General features: G+C 53.6%; 1 protein-coding gene across 2 annotated transcripts in view; it reads right to left on the minus strand.

The window, feature by feature from the left end:
* Window positions 1–27,493, minus strand: part of GARNL3 (GTPase activating Rap/RanGAP domain like 3) — a 140,580-nt gene that overhangs the window by 31,671 nt on the left and 81,416 nt on the right. For both annotated transcript variants that reach the window (XM_036260802.1, XM_036260803.1), the window contains 13 exons: window positions 26,818–26,936; window positions 23,790–23,854; window positions 21,480–21,543; window positions 19,161–19,187; window positions 15,187–15,262; window positions 14,484–14,582; window positions 12,379–12,482; window positions 9,530–9,638; window positions 7,796–7,841; window positions 6,876–6,982; window positions 4,883–4,998; window positions 4,161–4,265; window positions 2,631–2,705 (listed from right to left, as the gene is read on the minus strand). In XM_036260802.1, the coding sequence (XP_036116695.1) occupies window positions 2,631–2,705; window positions 4,161–4,265; window positions 4,883–4,998; window positions 6,876–6,982; window positions 7,796–7,841; window positions 9,530–9,638; window positions 12,379–12,482; window positions 14,484–14,582; window positions 15,187–15,262; window positions 19,161–19,187; window positions 21,480–21,543; window positions 23,790–23,854; window positions 26,818–26,936 (1,112 nt within the window). The remainder of the gene's footprint in view (window positions 1–2,630; window positions 2,706–4,160; window positions 4,266–4,882; window positions 4,999–6,875; window positions 6,983–7,795; window positions 7,842–9,529; window positions 9,639–12,378; window positions 12,483–14,483; window positions 14,583–15,186; window positions 15,263–19,160; window positions 19,188–21,479; window positions 21,544–23,789; window positions 23,855–26,817; window positions 26,937–27,493) is intronic.

The raw sequence follows: 27,493 nt of genomic DNA on the forward strand, positions 1-27,493 counted from the left end.
ATTCACTTCGGTTCATCATGAAAGGGAGTCCTACATAACTCTCTTAAAAATGTTAGATTTCTGTGTTGCTGATTCAGCAAAATTATTACAACATACAGAATGCAGGATGTTGATAGTGTCTTAACAAGAAGATGCTTATGGACCCATTTGAGGCTACACAATCTTAGAGAAAAAAATAACACGTTTATAGGAATATGGCAAGTGCTGCCGACAAAACCTACTCACGTACCCCCGTGTGGCATACTCACACCCCTTGACTCTCGTCCTTAGTTCCCACGGCGGTTCAGGCATGGGGAGTTGGCCCTCCCTCCCACTGCCCGAGCTGCGCGTGGACACCGCGAGTCAGCGGGCCTTGCTTAGCGGGTTCCTCGTCCCACCGAAACTGTGGACGTTTTCACCAGAACCATTCACTTCTCTCCAAGGCACATGGCTTGGCCTCAAAGAATAGAGAAGCTTTTGGAGCTTCTCAGGGACAAGGCGAAGCCCTACCTCTTCATTTTTCCCTCTCAATCAGACGTCCTACCAGGGCTGTGCAAGAGCCCGTGTATGGATGTTTGTGCGCCTGGTACATGCAGGTTCAAGTGCTCAAAGCAGCAGTGACGGCTCTGAGGCCACCTTCCAGGGTGTCATGTGAACCTCGGTGTGTATGGTCACTCCCTTAGAAACGCCTGTTTTCCCCTGAAGAAACCCACACGCCTCCGACTGAACATGTAATTGCTAAGAGGAGGCCCGGACCGTTCTGAAAAGGTCACACGAAGACTGTGAAGACACTTTATAACCCGAAAAAGGGCTACACAAGTGCAAGTCATTAACTGCAATGGCATTTCCCTAAGAAAGTTTCTGGAAATTCTGAGTCCGTGACTTACAGCAGGAGAACAGGACGAAGCAAGTCGATGTCAATGCCGAGTGGGAGACAGACCAGACATCAGAGCATCTGCGACTACTGAGCTGGGCGGCTCCTCGCAGTGGCCCCATCGTCTCTGAGCCGGGGCACGAGCTGAGAACGCTTGTGTAGAACAGGGTTCTGCCCCAGAAGATCTAAGGGCCCTGGAGGACCCAGGGGGGGCTCAAGGTCTGTGGAACCCTGAAATCGTACTGTGCTGTGTAGATGTGCCGTTCGTACATTTTAATGGGTATGGGTGTGTGTGTGTGTGTGTGTGTGCTTGCACACCCGTTGCTTTCGTGAGTCCTCACAGGGGACTCCTCGACGTGAGGACATGTACAAGGTGTCAGAGATGCTCTGAGGATGGGTGTTTGCCCCTTCACCGAGCTCCTTTCTGCCATGAGGGGCACACAGACTCTGCGGGCTGGTGCGCCCTGCAGCCTTCCCGCCTGAGCACAGGAGTCAGCTCCCTCTGAGGACGTCAGCACAGCTCAGGAACCGATGGATGCCTGGCAGGCTGGCAAAGCCCATCGGGAAGAGAACATCCTTGCAGCAGCGTGTGGGGCTCTGGCCTCTCCAGAGCAGTGTTTCTCCTGGACGGCCGTGGCCACGAGAGCTTGTGAGCTGATCGAAAGATGGAAGCTCTTTCCTTGTTGTTCACTGGCGAACAAGTGCCACTCCACTGACTTTCATTCCTACACCTGCCTCAGAACCTCGTGCAAAGAAGGTCACTAAATCGTATTGGAATTTGGTATTTATAAAGTGTTTGGCAACCCTGCAAATCCCACACGAACCAGCAGACGGGGGGAATTTCTGCAACTTTGGAAAGATGCTTTGTCATCCGTCTTGTGTAAGTTGGGTTGTGGTTTTTAGCATCCCTTGTATTTTGAGCCCATCATTTTCCTGAAAACAGATTTTAATGCGTGCAGGGTCTGTAATTTAGATACAAGTCATCTGTACCTTTATAGCTGAAGCCAATATATTCATAATTCTTTTGCTTTTATAACAGACACTTCTCTTGTCCATAAATTTGCTCCATTTAACTATTACATATTCCAAACACAGACATACTTAAGTGCATTGGGTGTTGCTTTATAGTTCAAAATCATGCAAACTGTAAGTTCATACTGCAACTTATTTATTTTTATCTTCTCTTCCTTACCACTTAGTTCTTTCTCCATGTGGAAGTGAGAATTTTTTGGTTGGCTGAACAAGCTGCCAAGTAAGCAGTGGTTTCTCAACAGTAGTCCTCTGACCAACAGCATCAGCATCATCTGGGCACATGTCTGAATTGCCAATTCTTAGGGCCCACCCCCGACCTCCTGCACCCGCGACTCCAGGGGTGATTCTCCTGCACGGAAGCTCGGAAGCACTGCCCCAGAGCCTCGCTGTTCAGAGTGCTACGGTCAGGACACCGCCCTAGTGCTTGTTAGAAACGCAGCATCCTGACCCTTCCCTGAGCTGCCGGCTCAGAACATGAATCTGGTCAAGCTGTCCAGGCGATCCGTCTGCACACAAGGCCCGAGGAGCACTCTGGACGCCAGTCCGCCCGACCGGGCCTGGCCCAGCAGCTCTGCGCCTGAGCCGGAAAGGCGCGTGCATGCTGTGGACACAGGGGGGCGCTCACTAAATGCTCCCCAGCTTCACCTTCCTCTGAGGCCCCTGCAACAGGCAAGCTCTCCTTCCTCCTGCCCCGCAGACCTCTTTCCAAGAATCGGAGTGGAACCTGAAAGGATCACCAACTCACCTCCTTTTTACAGACCCCTGCAGCCACCCAGCTGGACGGAGCATCCACTCTCACAATGGATTTCAGTTTCAGCGCCTTAAGAACAGAAATCTCTTTTAAAGTTTGTTATCGGGCAGGAAAAGGCAGCAGGAGCAACAGGTATGACTTATATTAAAAAATAAATAAATAGCCCAGCCGGTGTGGCTCAGTGGTTGAACGTCGACCCATGCACCAAGAAGTCACTGGTTTGATTCCCAGTCAGGGCACATGCCCAGATTGTGGACCACATCCCCAGGTGGCGGGCATGCAGGAGGTGGCCAACTGATGTTCTCTCTCATGGATGTTTCTATCTCTCTCCCCCTCTCCCTTCCTCTCTCTCTAAAATGAATAAAGAAAGAAAATAAATTACTAAATAAATAAGTAAATAGCTCTGGCCAGTTTGGCTCAGCAGTTAGAGTGTCAGCCCGTGGACCAAAGAGTCACGGGTTCGATTCCAGTCAAGGGCACATACCTCGTTTGCGGTTTGCCCCCAGCTCTGGTCAGGGTCATGTGGGAGGCAACCAGTCAATGTGTCCCTCTCGCGTCCATGTTTCTCTCTCTCCCTCCCTCCCACTCTATCTGAAGATAGGTGGGAAAATGTCCTCAGGTTAGGATGAAAAAATAAAAATAAAAAAAATTAAATACATAGAATAGGAGTAATTTCAGACTGAAGTTTCAGGCTCCCAAGCTGTCCCATCATTGAAGGACTGCAGGCAGCCTCATCTGCTGAAGCCCTAATGACAATGCCCACACAGCCCAAGGGCCCCAAATGCGGTCTGTCATGTCCACCAATCAGTATGTCAGTGCAGTGACTCCCAAACCGTGAGAACTGAGAACAAGCCCCAGGCTCCTTCTGGAACGTGATGAATCGAATCTGTGATGAATCGAATCTCTGAAGGCAGTCGGGACCTTTAACCAAGGACCAACGCTGGTGGCCCCTGACACAGGGCACCTATTTTGGGAAACAGTGACCTTTGCCTCCAGGCTCTCCCTGCTCACCTTGCTTAGCTCTCTACTTCTGGGTCAGAACCTTATCTGAAGCAGGCAGCTCGCCTTCGTCTCCCTGCTGTTTCTCCCGGAACGAGAAACACTGAGGTCACGTGGGAGCAAGGCAAAGGGGAGTGATTTCCTCCAAAGTCTGGAAGGAGGTGATGCCTGGGGGCCACCTGACTGTGGCGATTGCTGCCAGGGAGGGGTTCGAGGTGCTTTTCCCAAACTGGCTGCCTGCTCTTCAGAGAGCTCCCAGGAGGCCGCCAACGGGACACGCCCCTCGCCCGGAGGGCGCAGCTGGCCCTGCGGCATCTCGTCAGCTGCACTCCCCTCTGCAGTGCCTTGCTGTCACTCACACCTGCGGGCTCCTGCCTACAGGCTCGTGGAAAATCTCACTGGGGTTTCCACAAGCACCTAAGAGAATGACAGGCTCCTGCAGAAGTGTGCCAACATAAAGTTCTTTGCCGGTTCGAAAGGGCTCACAACTCCACGTCCTGCAAAAGGTTTCAGAATACAACCCACCTGCCCTATTCTAACAAACTCGGCCTGGCGGGCCTCCTCCTTCTTCCGCGCTGACTTGGGTGACTCTGGTAAGACGTCACTAAAGGATCGCCTGTTCAGCATGTTCTAAAAAAGAAAAATATGTTATGAGTCCCACACATGGTGGTCAGGTCTCCGTCTCCGGCTCCTCTGAATGCACAAAGCTATTTGTCTCAAGGCCCCTGTGTCTGCCTTCTGCATTCACTCACTCACGAAGCCTGTAGGGAGCCGAGCCTCCGTGCTGGATGCCAGGCGTGGAAGAGCCCCCGGGGAGGGCCAGCGCTGTGTGAGGGCTGACAGCTGGGGCTGCAAACCAGCGGCTCCAGGAAGCCGAAAAAGCACCCAGTCTCTCTCCACGATCCCGCGTGCCTGGCCACCAGCTCCACGGCACCGGGAACGCCAGCAAGGGCGGCCACCCCAAACCCACTCTCCAACGCTCCTTGGACTGCGGTTTGACACACCTGCCCCTGCCTGCACCTCAGTTTCCACAGCCCTGGCTTTATGAAAACCACGTTCCCAAGTATGGACTGTCAACATCCCTCCTTGTCGTGGGAACAGAGAGGACGTCAGCCACGGTGGCCACAGGCCTGTCTCGACAGCAAGGATCCGGCGACTCCTCTGTTCTTCTAACCAGACCTCATCGCTGGGACCCGTTTCTCAGCTCAGACCCCACGAGAAGCAAAGAGGTCCGTGGACCCGCTTACCTTATGCAAATCCGGCATCAAATCCTGGTACAAAGACCGAATCAACATATCCAGAGTGCGTCGACGTTTCTGGGCGAAGGTTGGGGTTTCCAAAGTGGCTTTTTCACCGTTAATTACTAAAATCAATCAAGTTGTAAAGGGAGTTACAAATGTTAACACGCTATTGAAGGATGTTCTTCTCCAGAAAACGTCTCCGTGACCACTGCCCACCCTCCCGATGTGGCATCACAGCGGTCATTCCCTCGTGGGGGCACCCTGACACGCCAGCTCTCTCCACACGCACCGAGCGTCCGCAGGGCGGCTGTCTGTCTCACCTCTGCTGTCGGACTACGGCTTCGGGCAGGGGCTGTGATTACTCGAAGACCTCCACACCCACTCTGCGCCCCCCCACTCCTCCAACACAGGGGCCAAACCACCAGCGTGCCACTCAACAGGACTAAATATGTGTTTGTGACATTTTGTTAGGAAAAAAACAATTGACTAAGTAGTGTTCTCAGCTTCTTAGCCTAATGCAAGTTTCTTCTGGGGAATAAGCCAGTGGCTTCGTGGACTAGACACTAAGAGTGAACGTGGCAGGCCGTCGGGTCACACGTCAGAGCGGAGGGCGGGGAGCCCAGTGGAGGGCAGGGGCGGGGGGGGCGGGGCAGGGGTGGGGGGCAGGGCAGAGGCGGAGCCTGACGTCAGCACAGCTGTGGGTCCGGAGCCACAGTGCTGCTCTCTGCACCTCCTCAAGCAAAGCATTAAGCGGCTCAGGGCCTCGGTTCTCTATCTTGTAAGATGGAGCCCTGGCCGGTCTGGCTCAGTGGTTAGGGCGCCGGCCCAGGACCAAAGAGTCACGGGTTCAATCCCAGTCATGAGCACGCACCTCGGTTGGGGTTTGGTCCCTGGCCCTGGTCGGGGTCGTGTGGGAGGCAACCAGTCGTCATGTCTCTCTCACATTGATGTTTCTCTCTCCCTCTCTCTCTCTCTCCTTCTCTCTCTCTCTCTCCCCATCTCACTCTATATGAAAATAAATGGAAAAGTATTGGATTGAAATTTTTAATTTTATTTTGCTTTAGAGAGAGAGGAAGGGAGAGGGAGAGAGAGACAGAAATATCCATGAGAGAGAACATCAATTGGTCACCTCCTGCATGCCCCACTGGGGATTTGGCTCACAACCCGGGCACGTGCCCTAACAGGAAATCGAACCGGGACCTCTCGGTCCATGGGATGATGCTCAATCCACTGGGCCACACCAGCAGGGCTGGAAAGTCTTTTGTTTGAGGATATTTTTTCCTTTGTACTCCAGATACATCCATTTATGTAACTTTTTTTTGCTGAATAGAAGAAAAGTTCACATTTTTTGTTGAAATGCCACTTCCTGTTATCTTGGAGTTTTCCACCTGGCCCACTTCCTCCCTCCTAACAAATCCACTTTGGAATTCAGAGACTTCTGATCCTTGCTTTCTACCTTTTCTCTCAGTCCTCCAAGCCCCTCCTGGTCCTTCCTGGCTCCATCCTCTGTGACGTCAACACACCCTTTCATAATCTTTGGCCTGTGTTCTTCCACTTTGCAAATCTTCAGCTGAAACTTCATGTCCTTCCACCCTAAGCTTCTGAGGCTGCTGAAGAAAGTCACCCTGTTCGCTGGCTCCCATGCAAATCAATGGCTCCCACTGAAAAGTGGATCCTTAGTGTTGCTGAGTGGTCTCTAGTCCACGGTGAAAGGACTATATGCCTGTGGTCGCTTCTTCCCTGTTGCTGGCACCCCACAGACTGCTCACTTCCCGAACCCCAGGTTTCAGAACACTTTCTTGAAGGTAAAGACACAGGGGAAAAGCTACACACCACCACCAGAAAGCTACATACACTTCGTGTGAAGAAGTAACAGGACATGGAATAGAATCAAAGCCTAAACAAGGATACTTTCTTATACAACAGCATCCTGGGAGAATCTGCAGAAATGTAGTCTCATGTAGACCAAATTGCAAAAACATTTCAAAATAGAACTTACGTTTCACTAGCAAAAAGTCCCTGAATTCCTGGTGGTCTGGAAACACCGGTGGGGATGGCAAGGGTGGTCCGAAGAGCGGCACGCTTTCTTCCGAAAATATTTTCAGCCTGCACAGAGAACATTTCAGGATTGCTTTATTTTTTCTTCAGAGATCATCAATATCTGGACCTTAAGTCTGTCCAGTTGCCCACGGGCTATGTCAGGAATATTCATTCCATAGGAGGTGCCCTCCCGCGGGCTGCCAGAGCCTCGTCACCATGCGGTGCCCTGTGTGCGTCAGGGCAGAGGCCAACTCTTCCTGTAGCCTTCGTGGTCCCACCCACCAGCCATGGGCAAGCTCATGCACCCCAGGAATAATAGCAAAGGCTACCAGTGAGCACCCACTGCATCCCAGGTAGCTTTCTTGGTGCTTTAAGGCACACACTGATAGAGTCTCACCAACTTGCCAAGGTAGTATCACTACCTTCATTCTATCATTAGCTGAGGCTTGAAGATGACAAATGCTTTTTCAAAGCCTCAACGTGAATAAGTGACAGAGTTGGGATTCCAACTCAAATCTCAAAGTTCATGCTTTTTTCACACTGCAATACCCTCAGCGGAGTAGTTTTTGAGAACAGAAGGATAAGCAGGCAAGGGTGCAGTCTAGGGAAGGGGACACTCTGGTCAAGATCAAATATATCAAATTTGTGTCCACGGCAGCGTACAGTAAGACTCCAAACTACTCTGACCCTGGGTCTACTGCACAGAGCAACAGGATATGGAATACGTTTTCCCCGAAGAGATGGTGGCCTTGAAGAAAGTTCTCTAAGGTGAGGACACACCAAATCAATCAAGAAATATCTATATCCTACAGTGAATGCCACATTAACAAGCACATCTGAGAATTAGAACAAGCAAGCGATGACGAAGTCAGTACCTACCTGTAATTGTCATTTTGCTGATCATACCTCACTAAGGCAAAAATATCTGTGGTGATCGTTAAGGAAATGGATCATTAACCCCAGTGTTCAGTCAGTAGCTTGTGCTTTGAAAACCCCTGCTGCAGAATCATCCTCCCCCTGCCCTTTGTGGTCAGGGCACTCGTCACCCTTAGATGGACCTCTTTGAAAGAGACAACCCAGGAAGACTTGGGTTCAGCCTCTGGTGTTCATCCTTTGGGGAAAGAGCTAAATCTCCAAATGTGTCAGGAAAGCATATGGATAAAGCTCCTAAGCAACAATGTAGCCAACAAGGCAAAAAGAGCAATTCTGTTGCCTGGAAATGCAAAGATCCCAACAGGAAATTAGTCATAGTGTTCATCTTCCACATTTTGAAGGGAAAAGCGATTCAAGTGTTCCCTGTATGCACACTTTCCCGCTCTCTCCGTCTGGCTCTGGCAGACTAAACAGACCAGCACAAATGCATGTAGCTGGTGGCAGCCTCTGGGGGCGTCTACTTGGCTCCTGTGGGGTACGCTGAGCTAAAATGGAACCAACCTCCAGGCAGCGTCCCTTTCTTCCCCCTCCCCCACCCCTGCCATCTCCCAGCCCCCCTTTTCCTTAGCTCAGGCTAAAAAGCCACCAATTCCTCCAAGTGTTTCCACAGCTAGACTCAGAGGAGGGAATCTGCCAACTACCTGCTTGTCTCCTTCCAGACACAAATGTGCCCAAAGCGAAATGTGTGACCAAGGGAAGTTCTCAACGCAATGAGTCCCCCCCAGCCCCCTGGACTCGCCCCTCCGCGTCCTGCGCGGGCCTGGAGAAGCTCTGCCCTACAAGGCCACTGCAGGCGGGGGGCGGTGGCCTTCACCCCAGGGAACACAGCCACGATCCCAGCGAGCGGGAACAACGCTCAGTGAGGCACGGGTAGGTGTTCTCGCTTTCTTCCCTGCCCTCACGGAAGAAACTGGGCAGTTTCCCACTCTTAGAAACTTCCCTGCTGTATCGTTAGCTGACAGTGCACAGGTCAAAGTGTGCAGGGCGGCCTTCTCCCAGATGCCATTGGTAGTGAGGGCCCTGTCTCCCAGCCTGCTGGCGGGGCCTCCCGACCGCGCACACTCGCTGCCTTTCACTCATACGGGCTGCGGAGGAACCACCCTGGGCTCCCCGCCATGGTCCGTGGCCCAAGCCCGTCTGACTGGGCTGAGCTCGGGCATCACAGGGAACGTCAGCAGGACTTTGCCGGCCACCCGAGCTGAACAGAAATGACAGGAAGCAAAGGAGAATAAAAATGTGCTTAATTCTGTCATTCCTCAAATTTTAAGAGATGACAAGGTAGCACCTGTTACTAGGGCTTAGGATCAACAAAGAAACACTACTTTGGCTTTTTATCTTCACTGGCAAGTTTTTATGCCTACAGCCCATTTCTCAGGGGGTTCACTGTACTTCTAATCCCTCTCGTATCGATGGCCGGTAGGAAGCTCCCCTCACTCCATAGACCACGCGGACAGAGGGGAGAGGCTCTGGAGGTCAAGGGTTGTCTGAGAGTGAGTTCACCCATCATCCAGTGGATGGGGACAGAGTGGGGACAGAGCGGAGGGGAACATCCCAAGCGGGGGCCTGTACGTAGCAACGCGGAGCCTTGGTAACATGCAAGTCCAGGGTGACGCGGGGTGGGGGGAGCGTCTCAGCCGGCTGACCCAGCGCTCGCGGAACCGGAGCGTTCACACAGGATACGTGTGAAATGAGAGCGGATCATGGAAGGCTTAAAGGCAGGAGAGGGCTCCTCCCCTTCTTGGAACACGATGGTGACGATGTCGTTCCCAATGTGGCGCTTCCTCTCCACCTGGACGTGAGCACAAACAGCATCACTGAGAGGGCCGCTCGGGTGTGGCCCAGAGGGAAGAGGTGAGCAGGGGCGACCAGCCACAGCGATCACAGAGCCCGGATGGCCTCCCTGTCCACCTCCGCGGCCCCCTCCCAATTCAGGCCTGATGTCCTCTGGTCTACCCTGTGCAGAAGCCTCCTAACCAGCCTCCTGGCCTCCTTTCTCTCCCGTTTCACTTCTCTGATCGTCTCCACCCTCACACATCATCTCTCAGCCGGCGCTCAAGGCCCCCAAACAAGAGGCCTTGCATCAGAATTCCCACGGCTCAACCATCTGTAGCAGAGATGCTCAGTCCTGGAGCACATACTTGGTGGGAGCACAGGCCCTGCCTAATCTGACCCCGCTGACCTCTCCAAAATGATCTCCTGGACATGTGGTCAGCAATTTTTTTTTTTCTGTAAAGGGGCAGACAGTAAGTCTTTTCAGTCTTGCAGATCCTATTAGCTCTTTGCAGCCACGTAGCTGTGCTGTGGACGGCAGGTGGGAGGGGGCGCACGGCACTTGACTTAGCAGAGCAGGCGGTAAGCACCCACTGAGTGGGCTCCGGAGAGGTCTGGCTGGAGAGGTCGACGTGGGTGCCACTGGCATGTAAGAGCTATTTAAAGCCAGGAGACTGAATGAGATCAGGGGAGCGAAGGAGTCAGAGCGAGAAGAGGGCCGACGGCGGAGCCCCGGGCACGGCAACGCACAGGAAGTGCCCGAGACCCGGAGCTCGTTCACGGCCGAGCTGGGATCTGGTCCAGATCGGGGAGCTCCTGGAGCCTGGCTTTCACAGGTCCTAGATGCTGCCGGGGGGTGGGGGAGGCCAGACGACGTCAGTGGTGCTGGACGTGGCGGGATGTGAGGAAGATGAGGCCCCAGAGAGGCAAACATCTGCACCCCGTCCCACACCCCGTTACAGTTTGGTACAAGGATGGAGGAAGGAGAGAGATAGGTTGTTATAGTACCAGAACCTCCAACACCTTCGAGAAAGTTTGTTTCCTTACATCAGATCTGGGATGTGGCTCAGATTGTTCCATTAGTATTCTAGATGGCAAAGCCCCTGAGGTTTTACGAGCCAGGCTAGCCTCTGCCTTGCTGACTGCTCCCTTAGGCCCCAGGAGACCACGGCAGGTACGGAGAGCGGCTCACAGTCCGTGGTCCTTCTCTGCCCTGCCGTGAGCAGGCCCGAAGGCTCAGTCTCATTCTGCACGTCTTTCCCCTCTTCCCACCTGCAGCTTCGTCCCGGCAACAGAGACGCACTTATTGTTCTGATTTTCTTCGTATCTACTGACGCTGGGCTTGTGGAGGGCCCAGCACTACCCAGGAACGTGGGTGCTGGAAACACCAGGGCTCCGCCGGGGACATTTCGGTGCACGGGTGAGAGCGCCGACGCCTTCATGTGCCGACAGCCCCTCAAAAAGATACGGCCGAGGACCCGAGCCGGGCAGAGGCTGACCTGACACAGCCCCCCTCGGGCTCAGGGGCCGTCTGCCACAGGACAGGGCAAGGTTGGTGAATAAACAGGGCTGGCAAGGCTGGGTTGGGGGAGGAGGAGGATTGTGGAATGTGTCCGTGGCAGTTTGTGTAATGTTACTGAGCTGTAAGAGCTCCACACAGTGCAGGACGGTCGGGAAGGCCAGCGTGGTCCCTCCTCCACGGCACCCCAGAGCCTGAGCGCCTCAGCCCCGACAGGTGCAGCCGTAGCAGTGCTCCGGGGTCCTCGACGCACCAAGGAAGATGCCTCGCAGATGTGACTCCCGGCACAGGAGCCGCCTTCCCGGCCCGGCGCTTCCTGCTGCCACCTGTCCGCTCCCAGAGGAGTCAGGCTCCTGACGCCAGAACAGGCGACAAGCTCCGGGGGAGACAACCCACCAGCTCCCACCCCAGGCCCCAAACCCTCAAACAGAACCAGCCCTTCCCACCCCCCGCAGGTCCCCAAAGCACCTTGTATCCCATGACTGTAACCCCACCTCTCGGCCCACGGATCTGCTTTGTGTCTGCCCCCAGTGAAGTCTTCTTGAAATAAGGATGCAAGTGCTCAGAAAAAAGCCCTTTTAGCCCCATCACATTCTCTCTCTCTCTGTCTCACAAATCGGTGCTGAACAACTATGCATTCATGTTTGTGATGTTTGGATCCGAATCTAATCAGAAGCTAAACAAACCCCCCGCCCCCTCCAAGCCTTCAAAACCAGCAGCCTGTGTCTTTGCAAATTAGAATTTTCCCTCCTGGAAATGGCCACTCCCTGGGGTGAGTGAGGAGGGTCTAAGGTAGCGTTTTCCCCAACATGGCACAGCGCAAGCAGGCAGTGTTAACCTGCACTCGTCTGAAAACCACTGCCTGCCATAGTGCGGAATCCACTTATTTTATGTCCCGGACAAGAGGCAAGGCCCACTAGAAGTCACAGAGAAAAGGCAGCATCTATGCAAGACGGTCTCTGGAGTCCATAAGCCACTCACACACATGCAGAAACACACACACGCACTATTCCCTCCGACCCTGTACTTCTTCACAGGGATGGCGTCAGTGAGGATAGATCTCCCAAAGGCTTGTTGAAAGGTCAAGTACAGAGACTGTCAGCAGCCCCCCGAAGCGGCCCCCGGAGCCCCGCTCCTCTGCTAACACCTACGGTCTCGAACTGAAATCAGAACGGTGCTTTCTGCGGTCAGCTCGCTATCTGAGGGTCTGCGTCCTCAGAGAGCCTGTGTTCACACGTACCTGCTGCCTGTTCTCTTTGGAATATGGCAACATGGTGGAGACATGAAACATGATCTCGTGGCCTTGGTATACGGTATAAACCGAATGTATCCCTGTGGTATCATCTGCAAAAGACAAACACGCATTCAGCGGGTGCAGGGAGCTCCCAGTGCAGACGAGGGGAGCAGAGCACACGGTCAGTGCAGTCCCTGAGACCACCTGGGTATCCACCTGAGGGGAGCCAACGGCGTGGATCCTGCCCCCGTGGGCAGGCCTCTTCCTCCGCTCTCGGCTCGCTCGAGGAGCAGAGACCGGCACGAGAAGCCTGGGCTGGAAAGGCGAGCGCGCTACGGTTCCTTCCTTCCGGTTACTGCTGGCGCACAGGCCGAAATGAACACAAGAGGCCGTGCAACTAACGATCGTGCCCACAAACAAGAGGGACACACACGGGCCGAGCTGGACAGCACGGGAGAGCCCGGGCTTCGGACTCCGGCGGACCTGGGTTCAAGCTCTCATGAGCAATGTTCCTTTTGACAAGTCACCTCACCTTTCTCTGAGCCTCAGCTTCTTAAATTGAAAATGGAGATAAAAAACGAAACAAAAACACAGCCTCTAACTCCCAGGGAGGTTGAGATGCTACTGCAGAGTGCTCGGCAGGGGGCCTGGTCACGGCCAGGGTTCGGCTCGAGGCAGCTCTGACGGAAGCAGAGGCCGGGCCCGCAGGGTGATGAGCCCACAGGCGGATGAGCCCACAGGCACCCTGGGGTTCCCCACGGGCACGCGGGGCTTGTCGGGGTGCAGCCGGGCCTGACACCCGGGCCAATGCTTCATCCTGAAGCCGCCATTCACGTCGCTCCCAGGGCAGGTCTCGCAAGCTGCCCACCCTTTCCCTGTTCAGAACAGAGGCCACAGAGGCCCGGGGACAGCTGAGGCTCCGGGGGCGAAGGTGCTGGACCTGAAGCCTGTTCAATTCGGCCAAGGGAGCCTCACGCCACTTGTCTGGCTTACCTCAAGGACTAATATGAAGAGCAAATAAAACACAGCAAAAAACAGGGGGAACTAGAAATGCCTTCAGGAGACAGCTTAAGTGATTCCAAATCTAAACCTGTGACCTTATTGACCTTCAGCCCCACACTGCTGCCCCCCAGGTGTCCTGGGGTTTCCTTTTCCTCTTCCTCCCCAAGGGCAGGCACCCACGGGAGATCATGCCAATTCTGCCTTCCATCCCGCACTTGCCGCGGCTGCTCCGGGCCCTCCCGCCCTGCGGCCAGACCAGCGGCTCTCGGCTCTCCTCTGGGTGGCACAGCGTCTGTCTTCCCCACCCTCTGGGCCAGCTCCGCGCCACCGCCAGCCTGTGCTCAAAGGTGCACTCTGCCGGCAAGTGCCTCCTTCAATCCTTTAATGACATCAATCCCACTTGGAATAACATCCAAAATTGTGAACGTGATCTCAGCTCCCTGCGGAGTCATCCCCCTCCCCTTCCTCCAGGCCCTCCGCTCTCTCCAGCCGAAAGGGTTCTCCTGGTTTCTAGAACACATCACGCTCTTTCCTGCCGCAGGGACTTCACCAACGAACACATCACGCTCTTTCCTGCCGCAGGGACTTCACCAACGTTCTCTGCGGGGAATTCTCCTCCCCTCGCACCTCCACTCTCACTCGCCACTGCCTGGGGAATCCTCTCAATCTCCTCCCCCAGATCAGTCAGGTGCCCCGTGGCACTCGGTACTTTCCCTTCGTCCTTCCTCCCGTACTGAGGACTAAACTATCTGATAGTCCGCTTCGCGCCTGTGTTGTCCGCTCTAAGCTCCTAGAGAGGCAGGGACTCTGCTGGTTTATCCGCTGCTGTGTTCCCGGAGCCGGGCACCGTCCTGGCACACGAGGTGCTCAGCGTAAGAACTGAGGGGCAGACCGTGGCCCTGCCACCCCGAGGGTGCGAGGGTTGACTCAGTCTTGCCAAGCTCAATGGAGCCACCAAATGTGTCCAGTGACCCGGGTGCCAGCCTCGGCGAGAAGCTCCAATTCCCACTTACCCTCTTTCCCCACCTTGGGTATATATGCAAACACAGATCAGGCTGCCGGCAGAAGTTCTACACATCCCAGCAGAACAAATCCAGAGGCAAGCTTACTTTTCGTGTCCAGACCGCCACGGTAGCCTGTCCAGCCCTTGAGAGTGATTGTGTCACCCAGGAGGTTTAAAAATTTTTGAAAAGCGTCACTTCCGATTTCTGTAAGAAGACATAACATGTGAAGAAGGCAGGTGTCACCACGTCCTCGTTTTCTAGCCGGAGTTGCTGGACCGTAGACGTGCAGACGCGGCTGCGGAAAGGGAACGGGGCGTCGTGCCTCCTCCTCGGGAGCCTGGCAGGGCCCGCCATGCCCGGGAACTCGGGGGAAGGGAAACCACAGAATCAGACTCCCCCACCTCCCCTGCCAGGCTGGGGTCACAGGGTTTCACACTGTGAGATGAAAACATTATTTCTGTTTCCATGAACAATAAACAGGTACTGAACATGAAAAGTGCTAAACCAGGGAAGTGACGCCATTTCATAATTCCCCCAGCCCCAGAAATCAGAGAAAACCCTCCTCTGCTCCTGAGACTGCAGACCCACGTACTTCCCCTCAGACCGCCTCTCTGGTGCAAAGTAAGTGACCGGTAAATACTGATCAAGTGAGTGAAACTGGGCAACATCTGCCCTACAAACTTCGCCCTGGAAACTTACCCCACAAGTTCATAAAACTACTGGCTGTTTCTTTGTATTAAAGGCTCCACCTCAACTGGCAAGTTCAGTTTGGATTGTCCAAACTGCGACAGGCAGAGGAGACACTCACCGTTGCTGAACATCTCGTCATCGGTGAGCTGCCCGTCTTTGGCAAAAAGAACCCCGAACTTGAAATTCACAGAGCCCTTGCAACAAGACAACAAAAGGTGGTGACGTCAGCTGTCATCGAAGCACACAGACCTATGAGATGTGCTAGTCATTACTTAGGAAGACGGCCCTGGCACAATGGACCCTGGGGGGTTATTCCCTCCCCTCGATCTCAATTCCGACCAGGGCCCAGGCTTCAGCTCAAGGTTGTCATGCTGAGTTTTGGGCTATTTATCTTCAGCTCTGTTTTGCCGCAGAATGGAACAAGCACTCCTTTATTTCTGTAGATTTTTTACAGCGTACAGATGAAACTCTATGCTTTTACGTGAGTTCATTCATTTGTAATGTCATCACTAATGGCGTCCGTAGGAGGCCTGGCCCATTCTGCGGCAAAACAGAGCTGAAGATAAACAGCCCCCGGGACCTACAGGGCTGGTATCACCTTCGGACCAACTGGTCCGCAGCTGTCCAGACCCAGTTGGCACCGGAGAGCCCAGGGCCCAAAACTCAGCATGCCAACCTTGAGCTGAAGCCTGTGGACGCTTTTATCCTCACCCGAGGATATTTTTTCCTTTTTTTTTTTTTTGTACAGATAGAGTGGGAGGGAGAGAGAGAGAGAAACATCGATGTGAAGGGACACATCGAGTGGCTGCCACCCGCACGACCAACCAGGGCCGGGGACAAACTGCAACCAAGGTACGTGCCCTTAGCGGGAACCGAACCCGGGTCTCTCCGGACCGCAGGTCGACACTCTAACCGCTGAGCCAAACCGGCCAGGGCCCTGTGGACGCTTTTAGAAGCTCCTCTCCCCCAATTTCTAAAGATATTTAATCTCAAGAAATGGCAAAACGGACACATGGGGGAAAGGCAATCAAGAAGTAGCTAGTCCGCCTGGCCGGTGAGGCTCGGTGGATGGAGCATCGCCCCGTGGACTGAGAGGTCCCGGTGTGATTCCCGGTCAGGGCACATGTCTGGGTTTCGGGCTCCATCCCCAGTGAGGGTGTGGAGGAGGCAGCCAATGGATGTATCTCTCTCACATCGATGTTTCTCTCTCTCCAAAAAAAATCAATGAAAACATTAAAAACAAGTAGCTAGCACAGAGAAAGGCAAGTACCATATGATTTCACTTATATGTGGAATCTAATGAACAAAATTAACAAGCAAAACAGAAACAGACTCATAGATACAGAGAACACACCGACAGCTGTCAGAGGGAAAGGAGGTTGGGGGACTGGGTGAAATAGGTGAAGAGATTAAGAAAGAAAAAAACCCTATAGATACAGATAACAGTATGGTGATCACCAGGGGGGAAGGGGGGGCGGGGGAGAGAAGAGCGTGAAGTGGGGATAAATGGTGATGGAAGGAGACTTGACTTGGGGTGGTGAACACACAGTACAATGTACAGATGATGTATTATAGAACTGTACACCCGAAACCTATATAATTTTATTAACCAATGTCAGCCCAATACATTCAGTAAAAGAAGAAGTAGCTAGTACAAATGTTTAGTCCACCATCCTCAACTTTAAACACTGGATTAAAATCAGATCCTGAAGGAATGATCCCAGTGCAAGGTGACAGCTCCTATAGAAGACAGCAGAATAGGATCAGAGAGCTCAGTGTGTTTTGTTAAAATTAAAAAAAAAATTTTTTTTCTTTTATTGATTTTAGAGAGAGAAAGGGAGAGGAAGAAAGAGATAAAAACATCGATGAGAGAGAACACTGATGGGCCGCCTCCTGCATGGCCCCCACTGGGGATCGGGTCCACAACCTGGGCATGTGCCCTGAACTGGGAATCGAACCGGTAACCTCTTGGTGCCTGGGTTGACACTCAACCACTAAGCCACACCAACCGGGTACTCAGTGTGTTTTTAATAAATTATTTCTTAAGCTGAGTAGTGGGTTTATAGGTCTTCATTATATTAGTCTCTACACTCTGTGGGTACTCAATAAATCGTGAATGAATGAGCAATTTTGAGACGTAAAGACCATATAAAGTATAATCCTAATTTTACACAAAATATAACAAACATATACCAAAATGCGATACTAGACCAATACGAGTTTTCTCCGTGATTGTGGGCGATATTTTCCTTTTATTTTCTGCGCATTCCTGTATTTTTCAAATGTTTACCAAAGATGTGTATTACTTTTATTTTTGGCCTTTTGCAAACGGCACATGGAGCTCACGAACTCTTTAGCAACAAGCAGGATTCACACGTGGGTTAGATATAGAAAACACACGCTTCTTTCGCCGGCGCCCTCCACGTCCACTGCCCGCTAAAGCCGCCCGCTAGCGGACGGGGGCATCCTCCCAGCCCCTTCTCTGCGTTACGTGGCCGTGTCCAGGCATCGGCCGAGGTGTCAAGCCTCGGAGAGCCTTCTGTGTTCATGTAGAAAACCAGCTCCTTACCCCACAGCACCTCCCTTCTACTTTCTTCGCAGCCCTGGGGCTACCGTTGATGCTTGCTTTTGTACTTGTTTAATTTTCTTGCCCACCAGGATGCAAGGCCAGGAGAAGGACCTTGTCTTCCTCATCAGTGTACCCCCAGTGCCTCGAACAGCGTGCGGTACACACCGTGCGGGCTCAGTGAACATTTGTTGAGTCGGCGAACCAATGAACAGACGTGCAAATCTCCGTTTACAGAAACCGGGCGTAAACTGTAACTATTGCCCCGTGAACCGCTTCTTTGTTCAGCAGATGTCTGCCACGGACATCTTTCCACGCCAGGAGGTAAAGGTCTACCTCCTTTCTAAAAGTGGCATCGCAGTATTTCATAGTTCTAGCAATACATGATTCACATGGTTGACCAACAAAGATGTACTCTGTGCCCTGTATCCGCACTGCTCTAGGACCCGAGGATACCGCAGCGGACAAAAGGAAGTCCTGTTCTCGTGGCGCTTACGTCCTGGTGGGGGCGACGGTAAACTTAAACACGTGAACACACGTGTCCAGAGGAAAAACAAGGCGGTGGGGAGGGCAGAGGGTGGGCAGGGTGTGCTGTTTTAGGGTGAGGAGGGAAGGCCTCTCTGATCAAAGAGCCTATGAACGAGGGCGTGGGTGGGGGAGCAGCAGGCTCCTCCTGGGGAGGTGGAAGAGAAGGACATCGAGGGGACAGCGGAGTGGAGGACTGGAGGTGGCAGGGCCCAGCAGGCCATGGTGAGGACGCTGGGCTTCCCTAGGAGTGGGATGGAAACCACGAGCGTCTTGGGCACAGGGATGGCCTGGCTGGACGGGTTTTAAAAGGACCACGTGGATACTGTGTGAGAACTGGGGCAGAGGCGAGAGCGGACGCAGGGAGAAGGGCTGGAGACTGCACAGCCCGGGCACGAGATGGCGGCGGCAGGGTCAGCGCATCCGCGTGATCACGGTGGAGGCGTGAGCAATGTTTGAGGGGGGGATCTATCTGACGTGGGCTACGAGGGAAAGAGACGTGTTCGGATTTTTTCGAGTTTGGCCAGAGCAGCCGGACCAATGATACGCCACGTACTGAGAGGCCTGGGATCCACGCACTGTAATTTACTGACTCAAATGGCCTATTTATAACATTTTAGGTATTTCCCTGTTAGTGATGCACACAGAAAACCCAATACATTTTTAAAAAGTGGGGCAACAGGGACAGGAGGCACAAATAAAATACGGCGTCCTGTAAACCGAGTGTGGAATGAAGCGCAGACGCCCTGTCTTCACTTGAATGAAAATGAAAACCTCATTCCCCGCACTGATCGTGAGGTTAACACTTGAACATTCCCAAGTGGGTTTAGGTAGCTCGGGTGTTTGTATATCTGTAGAGCTGGCTGCGCAGAACATCCTGAGATACACCTTGAAGAGCCGTGTCAGTAAACAGGTCCCTCACACTGCAAGGCCGGGGACAGGCTGGCTGGCAGCAGAGCGTGTTTATACGTACGGGACAGACAGCTCGTCAAAGTGCTCACCTCCTGTTCCTCAAGAACCAGCAGGTCCTGTCAAATAAAGTTGGAAACGTTATGTCCGTGTGTAACAGTGACCGTTTTATCTCGACTCTCTGTGAAAGCCAAGCTTAACTTGACTCACGTTTCCACCCCCCCCCCACCTCAGACATGCTTTTACAATTCAAACTGAGCTCCGCAGATGTTCGTAAAACACCTGCTCACGCCAGGAAGTCCTGTTACCTGGTGCGCGGCAGCGGGAAGAAACAGGCACCCAGGTTTCCTCTCTGTTTAAAGCTAGCTTATCACACCTCGCTACCGAAAAGATTTGGGCCAAGAAAGATGTTGCCATAGTCGAGCAGCCAGAAACAGACCAGTAACATCCTTAAACAGCTCAGACACTTTCCCGCCTTCTTTATAATGCAGGTGGCTCACGTTCTGTTTACTGTTTGGATCCAGGGATTTGGAAGAACTCTTTTCCCGAAACCCAAAGCCTGTAGGAAGTCTACTGAAACCTGGTGAGAGCTGTAAAGTGACTGCTGCTATGTGGCACATACACGCGCACACAGGCATACGCACATGCACACACAGTCGCACACAGGCATACACACATCTGCGCATACACACACAGGCACACACACGTGCACACATACACACACACACACACAGGCATACACACATGTGCACAAGGCATACACACATGCACACACGTATACACTCATGCACATATACACACGTTTACACAGGCATACAGACATGCATACACACACACACACTTGTGAAGGGAGGAAAAGCTAAAACACGAATGTTGGTTATGCTATACACCAGGTCCCATTCACTTGTCCTCTCAGTTTACGGAAGAGCGAGCAGGTAAGGATGACGGGGCAGAGACCACCTCAGCAGGAGCCGCAGGAAGACGCATCCGTGGGCTCTGTGGCTTTTGGGGCCTAGTGTCCGGGGGTCATGTCTCCGCTCCAAGAAGGGAAGGATTAAGAGTGATAAGCCATACACATGAAGTACTAAAGGCACATTGGCACTGGCATATTTATTATCCTAATTTGTTTTTTAGTTTGCTATAAAAATTACTGATAAGCATAGCATGGCTTATGGCTGCTTCAAGTTGAAACCCACACCCTGGTTTGCCTCAGTTCCTTTTCGAGTTGAGTGGGGGTACAAATACTATTTTATTTTATTATTTTTAAAATTTTTGTTACTATTATTTTTATTGATTTTTTTTTTTTTTTTTTTTTTTTTTTAGGGAGCGAGAGAAACATCATGTGAGAGATAAATATCGATCGGCTGCCTCCTACATGCCCCCTACTGGGGATTGAGCCTGCAACCCGGACATGTGCCCTGACCGGGAATCTGACCAGGAACCAAACTGGGACCTCTCAGTCCATGGGACGATGCTCAATCCACTGAGCCACATAGGCTGGGCCAAATATTATTTTAACAGAGTAATACCAAAGATATGGGAGTTCACAACTCTGCACATCTGGGGTAAGCTTAGTTGTGAGCCAACAGCTTTATTTCACAAGCTAACTAGACTTGAAAGGTACTCAAGCAAAGATGCCCACCCTCTACCTGTCCCCCTCACGGGTCTGAGTTACTCCCCAGAAGGCAGGTTAGCACGATGCTCCCGGCCCTCCTGGACGGAATCCCGACCTGCCTCTCAGCCTCTCCTGCCCACCACCCTGGTGTCCCCAACTCCTTGGAGTTCCCCGACACATAGCTACTAGCGATGTTTATATCTTTCAAGGGGAGAGTTTCAAAGCTACATTGGTTGCAACTGCAAGACAAAGCTTGGTTGACATTTGTCTGATGGGCCGTCACCTAGGTTATGACTTGAGTGTTTTTCTTGAGCACAGACTCTCTCCCCTACAGCAAGTGCTCAGGAAGCGGGACGGCTTTCTGGGCACGCTCTGGCCTCCACAGGCCCACGGCGTCCTACCCGACTCAGCTCGGTAAGCACCTTCCACGTTATTACTTAAAAAAGTCTCACCTCCACATAATTTTACATCACTCCGTAAAAAGAATGGCTTTTAAGCCAGTGAGATCCTTCTGAACACACACTTTCAGTTCCTAGGTGGAGGGTCACCCCGTTTGGCGGTGCTCAGCTGGGTCCGTGCTGCAGACCCACTCGCGGAACTTTCCAGAAATACAGATTCCTGGCCTCTACCCTGGACCCAGCCCATCAGAATCTCAGGTGTGAGTTCTCCACATGATGATTTCAAAGCTCCCAGGTGATTCTGGGCGTGACCCTTGGCCGAGGACCACTAATGATCCGTCAGTTCTGACCCAACCCTGACCAAATTGATACAGTTACGAGGCGTGAAGTTCAGTTACCTTCTGTATCTCAGGATGGAAAATTTCCCTGGGGCCTTTCTCAAATTTGTCCAGATTCATGGCACTGAAACAGAATGGAGAGAATGAGGCACAGAAACAGAACTAACACGGAGAAGTCTTGGTTCCTTAGAGAAGCTAAATAACGTCTCCTAGAACACCGCGCAAGGGCCTGGCCCACGGGAGACACGAACCGCCGAAGAAGGGACCAGTGCACAACTACACGAACACAGGGCAGTAACCAAACGCCACGCTGTGCTTTCCTGGTACAGCTGTCCCCTCGTGACACTCAGAGGATGAGAGAGGAAGGGGAGTCGAAAGCATTTGTTTCGGGCAACCTCGACTAAGCTTCACGATTCTGACTTTTATTTCCTAAAAAAGTGACTCATTGACATTTTCAGAGTCGGCCACAGTAAACTGAAATGCAATTAAGACGGCCTGGGAGACCTTCCTTCCTTCGGCTGTTCCTCTGCCACTTAGGGCAAAACACCGTCCTTACGAGGTCGTTCCTTGTTTTCCCCTGGACGAGCGACGTGAGCTTCCTTTGGACGAAGTCCCCCGAGAGGAGAAACCAACTGAACTGGGTGATCGCTCAGGCCCCTTGCTGCCAGGATGCTTGTTTGTAAGGGAAAGGCAGAAATACGAGCTCACGTTACAGGCACTGATTCCGGGCACTCTGCTCAGTGCGCTCCACGGACTGTCTCCTTTAGTCTCTGGGCGGCCGGCACTACTTCGTCCCCATCTTAAAGATGAGCAAATGGAGGCTCAGGCCAGGATAACAAAGCTGTTAAGTAGTAGAGTCAAGATTTGAACTCGGGCTTATCTGACTCCATAGTATTTATATTTTAATTTCCTTTGACGTTTTCAAGTTCATGATTGTAACAAAAAAGTACAAACTTCTTTTATTTTCCAATTGGCAGAAACTGCAGGAGTTTTCATTTTCACACCTTTAAAAATACGTTCTTGCCGAGGTTTGCTCTGGCTACGAGTGGTGGGCAGGGGTGAGGGCCCTGCTCAGGTAACAATGAAATGATAACCCCACGAAATCCCTTGTCTTTAAAGAAGAAAGGAGCTGGAGTAACTTCTCTTCAGGAAAAAGAGATTCACAACCATCTTAAGCCACGATAATTCCAAGTGTTATTTTCAAAGCAAGCTGAGATTTAGAAACAGCAGGATATTCCTGTGCTCAACAAAGGGGAACCTCCTCACGGTGCTTCAGACCAGGCAGAAACATCCGCAGGCCAGGCGGGGCCGGAGAGGGGCCTGCACCTCGGAGAGGGGCCCCAGCTTGAAACGGAGTCATGACAGTTTTTACTTAACTCAGTGCCCGCCCATCAGCCCGACGCAATCCTAGCCGGAGAGGGCGCCTGTCACTCGAAGGGACCTTTGGCAGCTGAGGGCTGTAGCTGGGGAAAGCACCCCCCACCCGCTACCACCTGGTCCCAGCCCAAGAGAGAGCCACAGGCCCCTGGGATAGGCTCACAGTCCCACAGAAGGACAGCTGAGGCTGACAGCCACGCCTGCAGTCACGGGAGCCCGGGCTTCAGTCCCAGCTCTTGGCTCCGGAGCTGTGAGCTCTCTGCCGAAGCCCCTGGCCTCTCCATGGCTCCACTCCTCTTACAGGACTGGAGAGGGTAACAGGTCCACTCTGGAGCCGGTTTAAAGATTTGCCGAGAGATGCTTATAAAGCACGTAGCGCAGGGCCTGGAAACAGACGCTGCGGTGCCTGTGACGTCCTGTCTTAGCAGGTGACAAAGCAACGGGCCTGATCTGAGCGGTGGCATTCCTGGGGAATCTGCCACCCAACAGGGGAGGGACCTGAAAGTGGGGGAGAGGCAGCTGGGCGCCGGCAGCTCCGTGCGCCGCTCACTAACCTTTCTGTTTGGTGAAGAATAAGGACATTCTTCCCCAGAGGCATTTGCTGACATAAGAGTTTCTCTTTCAAAGCAGAAACATAAAAGGAAAAATGTTTCCTGATGTTCCTTACAAAAGCAAAGTGCCCGCATGCATTTGAGGGAGGGGACGCAGGCATGAAAGTGAGCCCGAGAGGCTGGAGGCCTGGAGTCTGCACCCGGCCTCGGGCTGTGTGACCCCGCTGGCTCCCCGAGCCTCCGCCTCCTCATCTACAAAACGGGGATGACACCGGTGCCTGCCTTAAAGGGCTGCTGTGACATCACATGAGCTAATGCACGCCAAGTGCTTGGGAAAGTGTCTGGTACCAGCCAAGGCTCGAGACAGAAAGCGAACAGGATGATCACAGGGAAAACATGTATAACGGCTCCTGGTGTTGGGTTTCTGTTCACTGGCACTCACCTTAAGATGGACTTCACAGAGAGAGTCTTGGTGGGACTGTAGGGAAGGCAGATTTTCTGGGTACCCTGGAAAGGCAAAACACCAAATTAATGGGAAGTTTGGCGATTTCCATCTCTGAAAGAGCCTTCCCCGGCCATTTAAAAGAAATCCGTCCGGTCTTTCTCCTTTCCTCCAGCGAGCACGTCTTTGAGTGAACATGCGCTGACGGAAGTCTGGCTCAGGCCCGCCAGCGCCTTCCACGCTCCCCAACCCAGCATTCACGGTGTCTGCAAAACAGCACTCCCGCCTTCGGGCTGCCGGTCCCCAGGGCCTGAGGTGGGCCACCTGAACCAGAGGAGAAGGGGCTCTGGTCCCTGAGCCAAGAGGCAGCCCCGAAGATCATAAGAAAACAGTCTCCACACGTTCAGTGGGCCCCCGGTGTGACAGCCCCAAGTCCAGGACTTGCTGAACTAGAAATAACTGGGAGATGTGTGTCATGGGTACTTATCTGTATCTGCGTTTATTTATTGAAAGTGCTTCCTCCTTTCTCAGTGAGCACCCACTGTGACTGACGCACAGAAAGTACTCAGTCCATATCAGGTGAATAGAGGGAATGAATGGAGAAGCATCCACATCGTTGGTGGTGAAGAAAAACCTAAATGGCCACTCCCATGAGCCCTGGGCTTCACCCCCACGAAGGCAGTTCCTGAAGATGTTCCTGTCCCCTCAGCTGGCGCTGGATGCCCTCGCTGTTCCATCCGCCCCCGTGAGCTGCCCGTGGCTTCTCTGTAAAACTGCCTTAGGAAAGTTTCGCGGGAAGCAAAGGGAGGCGAGGTAGGGGTGGAGCAAGGTCAGAGTCAAGCCCCCTTCTAGACAGGCGCCCACAGGTGGCCGCAGGTGAGGCAGGCTGGGGCCCACAGGTGGCCGCAGGTGAGGCAGGCTGGGGCCCACAGGTGGCCGCAGGTGAGGCAGGCTGGGGCCCACAGGTGGCCGCAGGTGAGGCAGGCTGGGGCCCACAGGTGGCCCGCAGGTGAGGCAGGCTGGGGCCCACAGGTGGCCGCAGGTGAGGCAGGCTGGGGCCCACAGGTGGCCGCAGGTGAGGCAGGCTGGGGCCCACAGGTGGCCGCAGGTGAGGCAGGCTGGGGCCCACAGGTGGCCGCAGGTGAGGCAGGCTGGGGCCCACAGGTGGCCGCAGGTGAGGCAGGCTGGGGCCCACAGGTGGCCGCAGGTGAGGCAGGCTGGGGCCCACAGGTGGCCGCAGGTGAGGCAGGCTGGGGCCCACAGGTGGCCGCAGGTGAGGCAGGCTGGGGCCCACAGGTGGCCGCAGGTGAGCCAGGCTGGGGCCCACAGGTGGCCGCAGGTGAGCCAGGCTGGGGCCCACAGGTGGCCGCAGGTGAGGCAGGCTGGGCCCACAGGTGGCCGCAGGTGAGCCAGGCTGGGGCCCACAGGTGGCCGCAGGTGAGGCAGGCTGGGGCCCACAGGTGGCCTGCACGGTGGTCCTGGGCTCTAAGCCCCACCCCCTGGCTTCTCTAACTCCAGAGCGCACCTCACTGTCTCATGTGCTGCCCTCAGTCCCTGGCCCCTCCGCCCTGGCTGCTTTCCTGTCTCCTCAGGTCTCTCTAAATGCCACCTCCTCAGCTTTCCCTGAGCTGTCTCCTCGGAGGCAGGTCCCCCGGATCATTTTGCGTCTCTGCTCCCTTCAGAGCGCTTATTATAGCATATGACAGAACAGAGACAACATCTTTGGAAATGAAAATAAGCAAACATTTCCCGCTGCGCTTGCGCCACCCTCTCTCCCTGGTTCCCGGCCAAGTCCCAGGAGGAGGTGGAGTGCCGGCGACTTCCTGAGGGAAGAACATTCGACACTGACATGTATTCCTGACAGGTCGCAGGAGCGGGAACCCTACCCCTTTCCGCCTTGGTGGAAGGAAGGGAGAAGGAAGACAGGAAAGCTAAGGGGTTAGATGTGGGGTGCGTGGCTCCCCATTGGGAGGACAGTCTTGAAGGGGCAGAGAGGCTGCTGTGAATATATCTGAAGGCGCCGGAGGACACCTGGCCGAGGGCTCGCGTCCCGCCTGGGCCTTCCGCAGGGCTCTCGGTCCAGCAGAGCGGTGTGAACGGTGAGGGCAGTGACGCAGCAGCCTCGAGGGCGGACGGTCAGCAGGATCCGACCCAGGAGCCTAAGCCCCGCTCCTGCCTCCTCCCGTCCGACCGTGGCTCGCAGGCGACACCCAGAGACCCGGGACCAGCCAAGGCGTTCCCCAAGGCAGTGACTTCACAACAAGGGGCGAGAGGCCGGGACCAGGGATTTCGGGAGCTGGCGCTTTCCAATGACCCCAAGGAGCCAGAGGGGACAAGTTACGTCTCAGAGGTGGCTGGGTCAGAGGCAGAGCAGCCACATGCGAAAGCAGAAGGAACCCAGAGGGTCCCATGTGGATGCAAGGCCCTTCCTCCTGCCACCGTGAGGTCCCAAACCCTCTCCCCAGTCCCTCAAACGTCCACTTCAAGAGCAGCAGGGACGGGAAGGGGAAAGAAATCAGAAGGACTGATTATTAGTCAACATAGACAGAGTAATCCAAAGGGAACACTTAAACCACAAGAGATTGGAATACTGTGGTCAGCGAACATTACAAGGGGGAGGGACAGAAAAGAGCCCCCGCCCCCAGTACTGAAGGTGGGGGCTTCGGATAAACACACTTGCTTCCTAAGAGAGGACTAGAAGGAAAGACCGCCACGCATGCACTCGAGGTACCCCACAGTCCTCGGACAGTCCCCTTGAAAACGATGCCCAGGCTCTGCTTCGAGAACAGCCATGCCGATGGCAAGACCGGCCCCGGTTGCAGTGGGCAGAGGGTGACGTGCCAGACCAGACCTCCCTGCAGAACATCATTCAGAGAAAGAGCTAACTCTGCTCTATGTCAGCCTGCTACCTTAAACCCGCTTAAAAAAGAACATTTCTGACACATCACACAGAGGTTTATATAAACAGAGGCCACACAGCACACGGGTCAGGTGGTGCTGAAACCCCAGGTGCAGGGCAGTAACTCACTGTTTTCCTCCAAAGGATCGCACGATACTGAGGGACGCGCTGGTTGTTCTGGTCAGAAAGGGTCACGGACAGGAAGAAGGGGCTCTTCTCTGCGTCGTTCCCGACATAGTTCTGATGGACTGGAAAAGAAACAGGTTCAGAGCAGCGGAAATGCAAGCGGTTCTTCCAGCCCCCGTGGTACGGGCACTTCGGACGGTGTCCAGGCCTTCACACATGGTCAGGCAACAGTCATCCAAACCCAGTTTGAAATAGAACCTGATCACTCTAGAATCATCCACTCCCGTCACGCCAGAGACTGGTTCAGGAATGACATGGGACCCAATTCTGGCCAATGAGACAGGAGGAGAAACGAGTTTCTGGAAAGGCTTCCTCACTCTTGAGGATGGCCTTCTCTAGACTCTGGTTGGTGGTGTCTGGAAGTGATGGCTGGAATCGCTGCAACCATCTTGTGACCCTGAGGAGGCCCAGCCTTGATGACATCACAGAGCCTGTGACTCCACCAACCCCAGAGCCTGCCTTCCTCTGGGCTTCCTATTAGATCCTGAGGGTTTAAGCCGGCGGAGGAGGCTGAAGGCACCCACACTTAGGCCCCGTCTTTCTCTAGTCATCCTTGCTCCAGGAACTATGTCTTACAAACAGCTGGGAAGCTGACAACTTTCCGCTGATTTCTTTATAA

The sequence above is a fragment of the Molossus molossus genome, unplaced genomic scaffold, assembly GCF_014108415.1.
Source record: "Molossus molossus isolate mMolMol1 unplaced genomic scaffold, mMolMol1.p scaffold_m16_p_14, whole genome shotgun sequence".
NCBI classification, from domain to species: domain Eukaryota; kingdom Metazoa; phylum Chordata; class Mammalia; order Chiroptera; family Molossidae; genus Molossus; species Molossus molossus.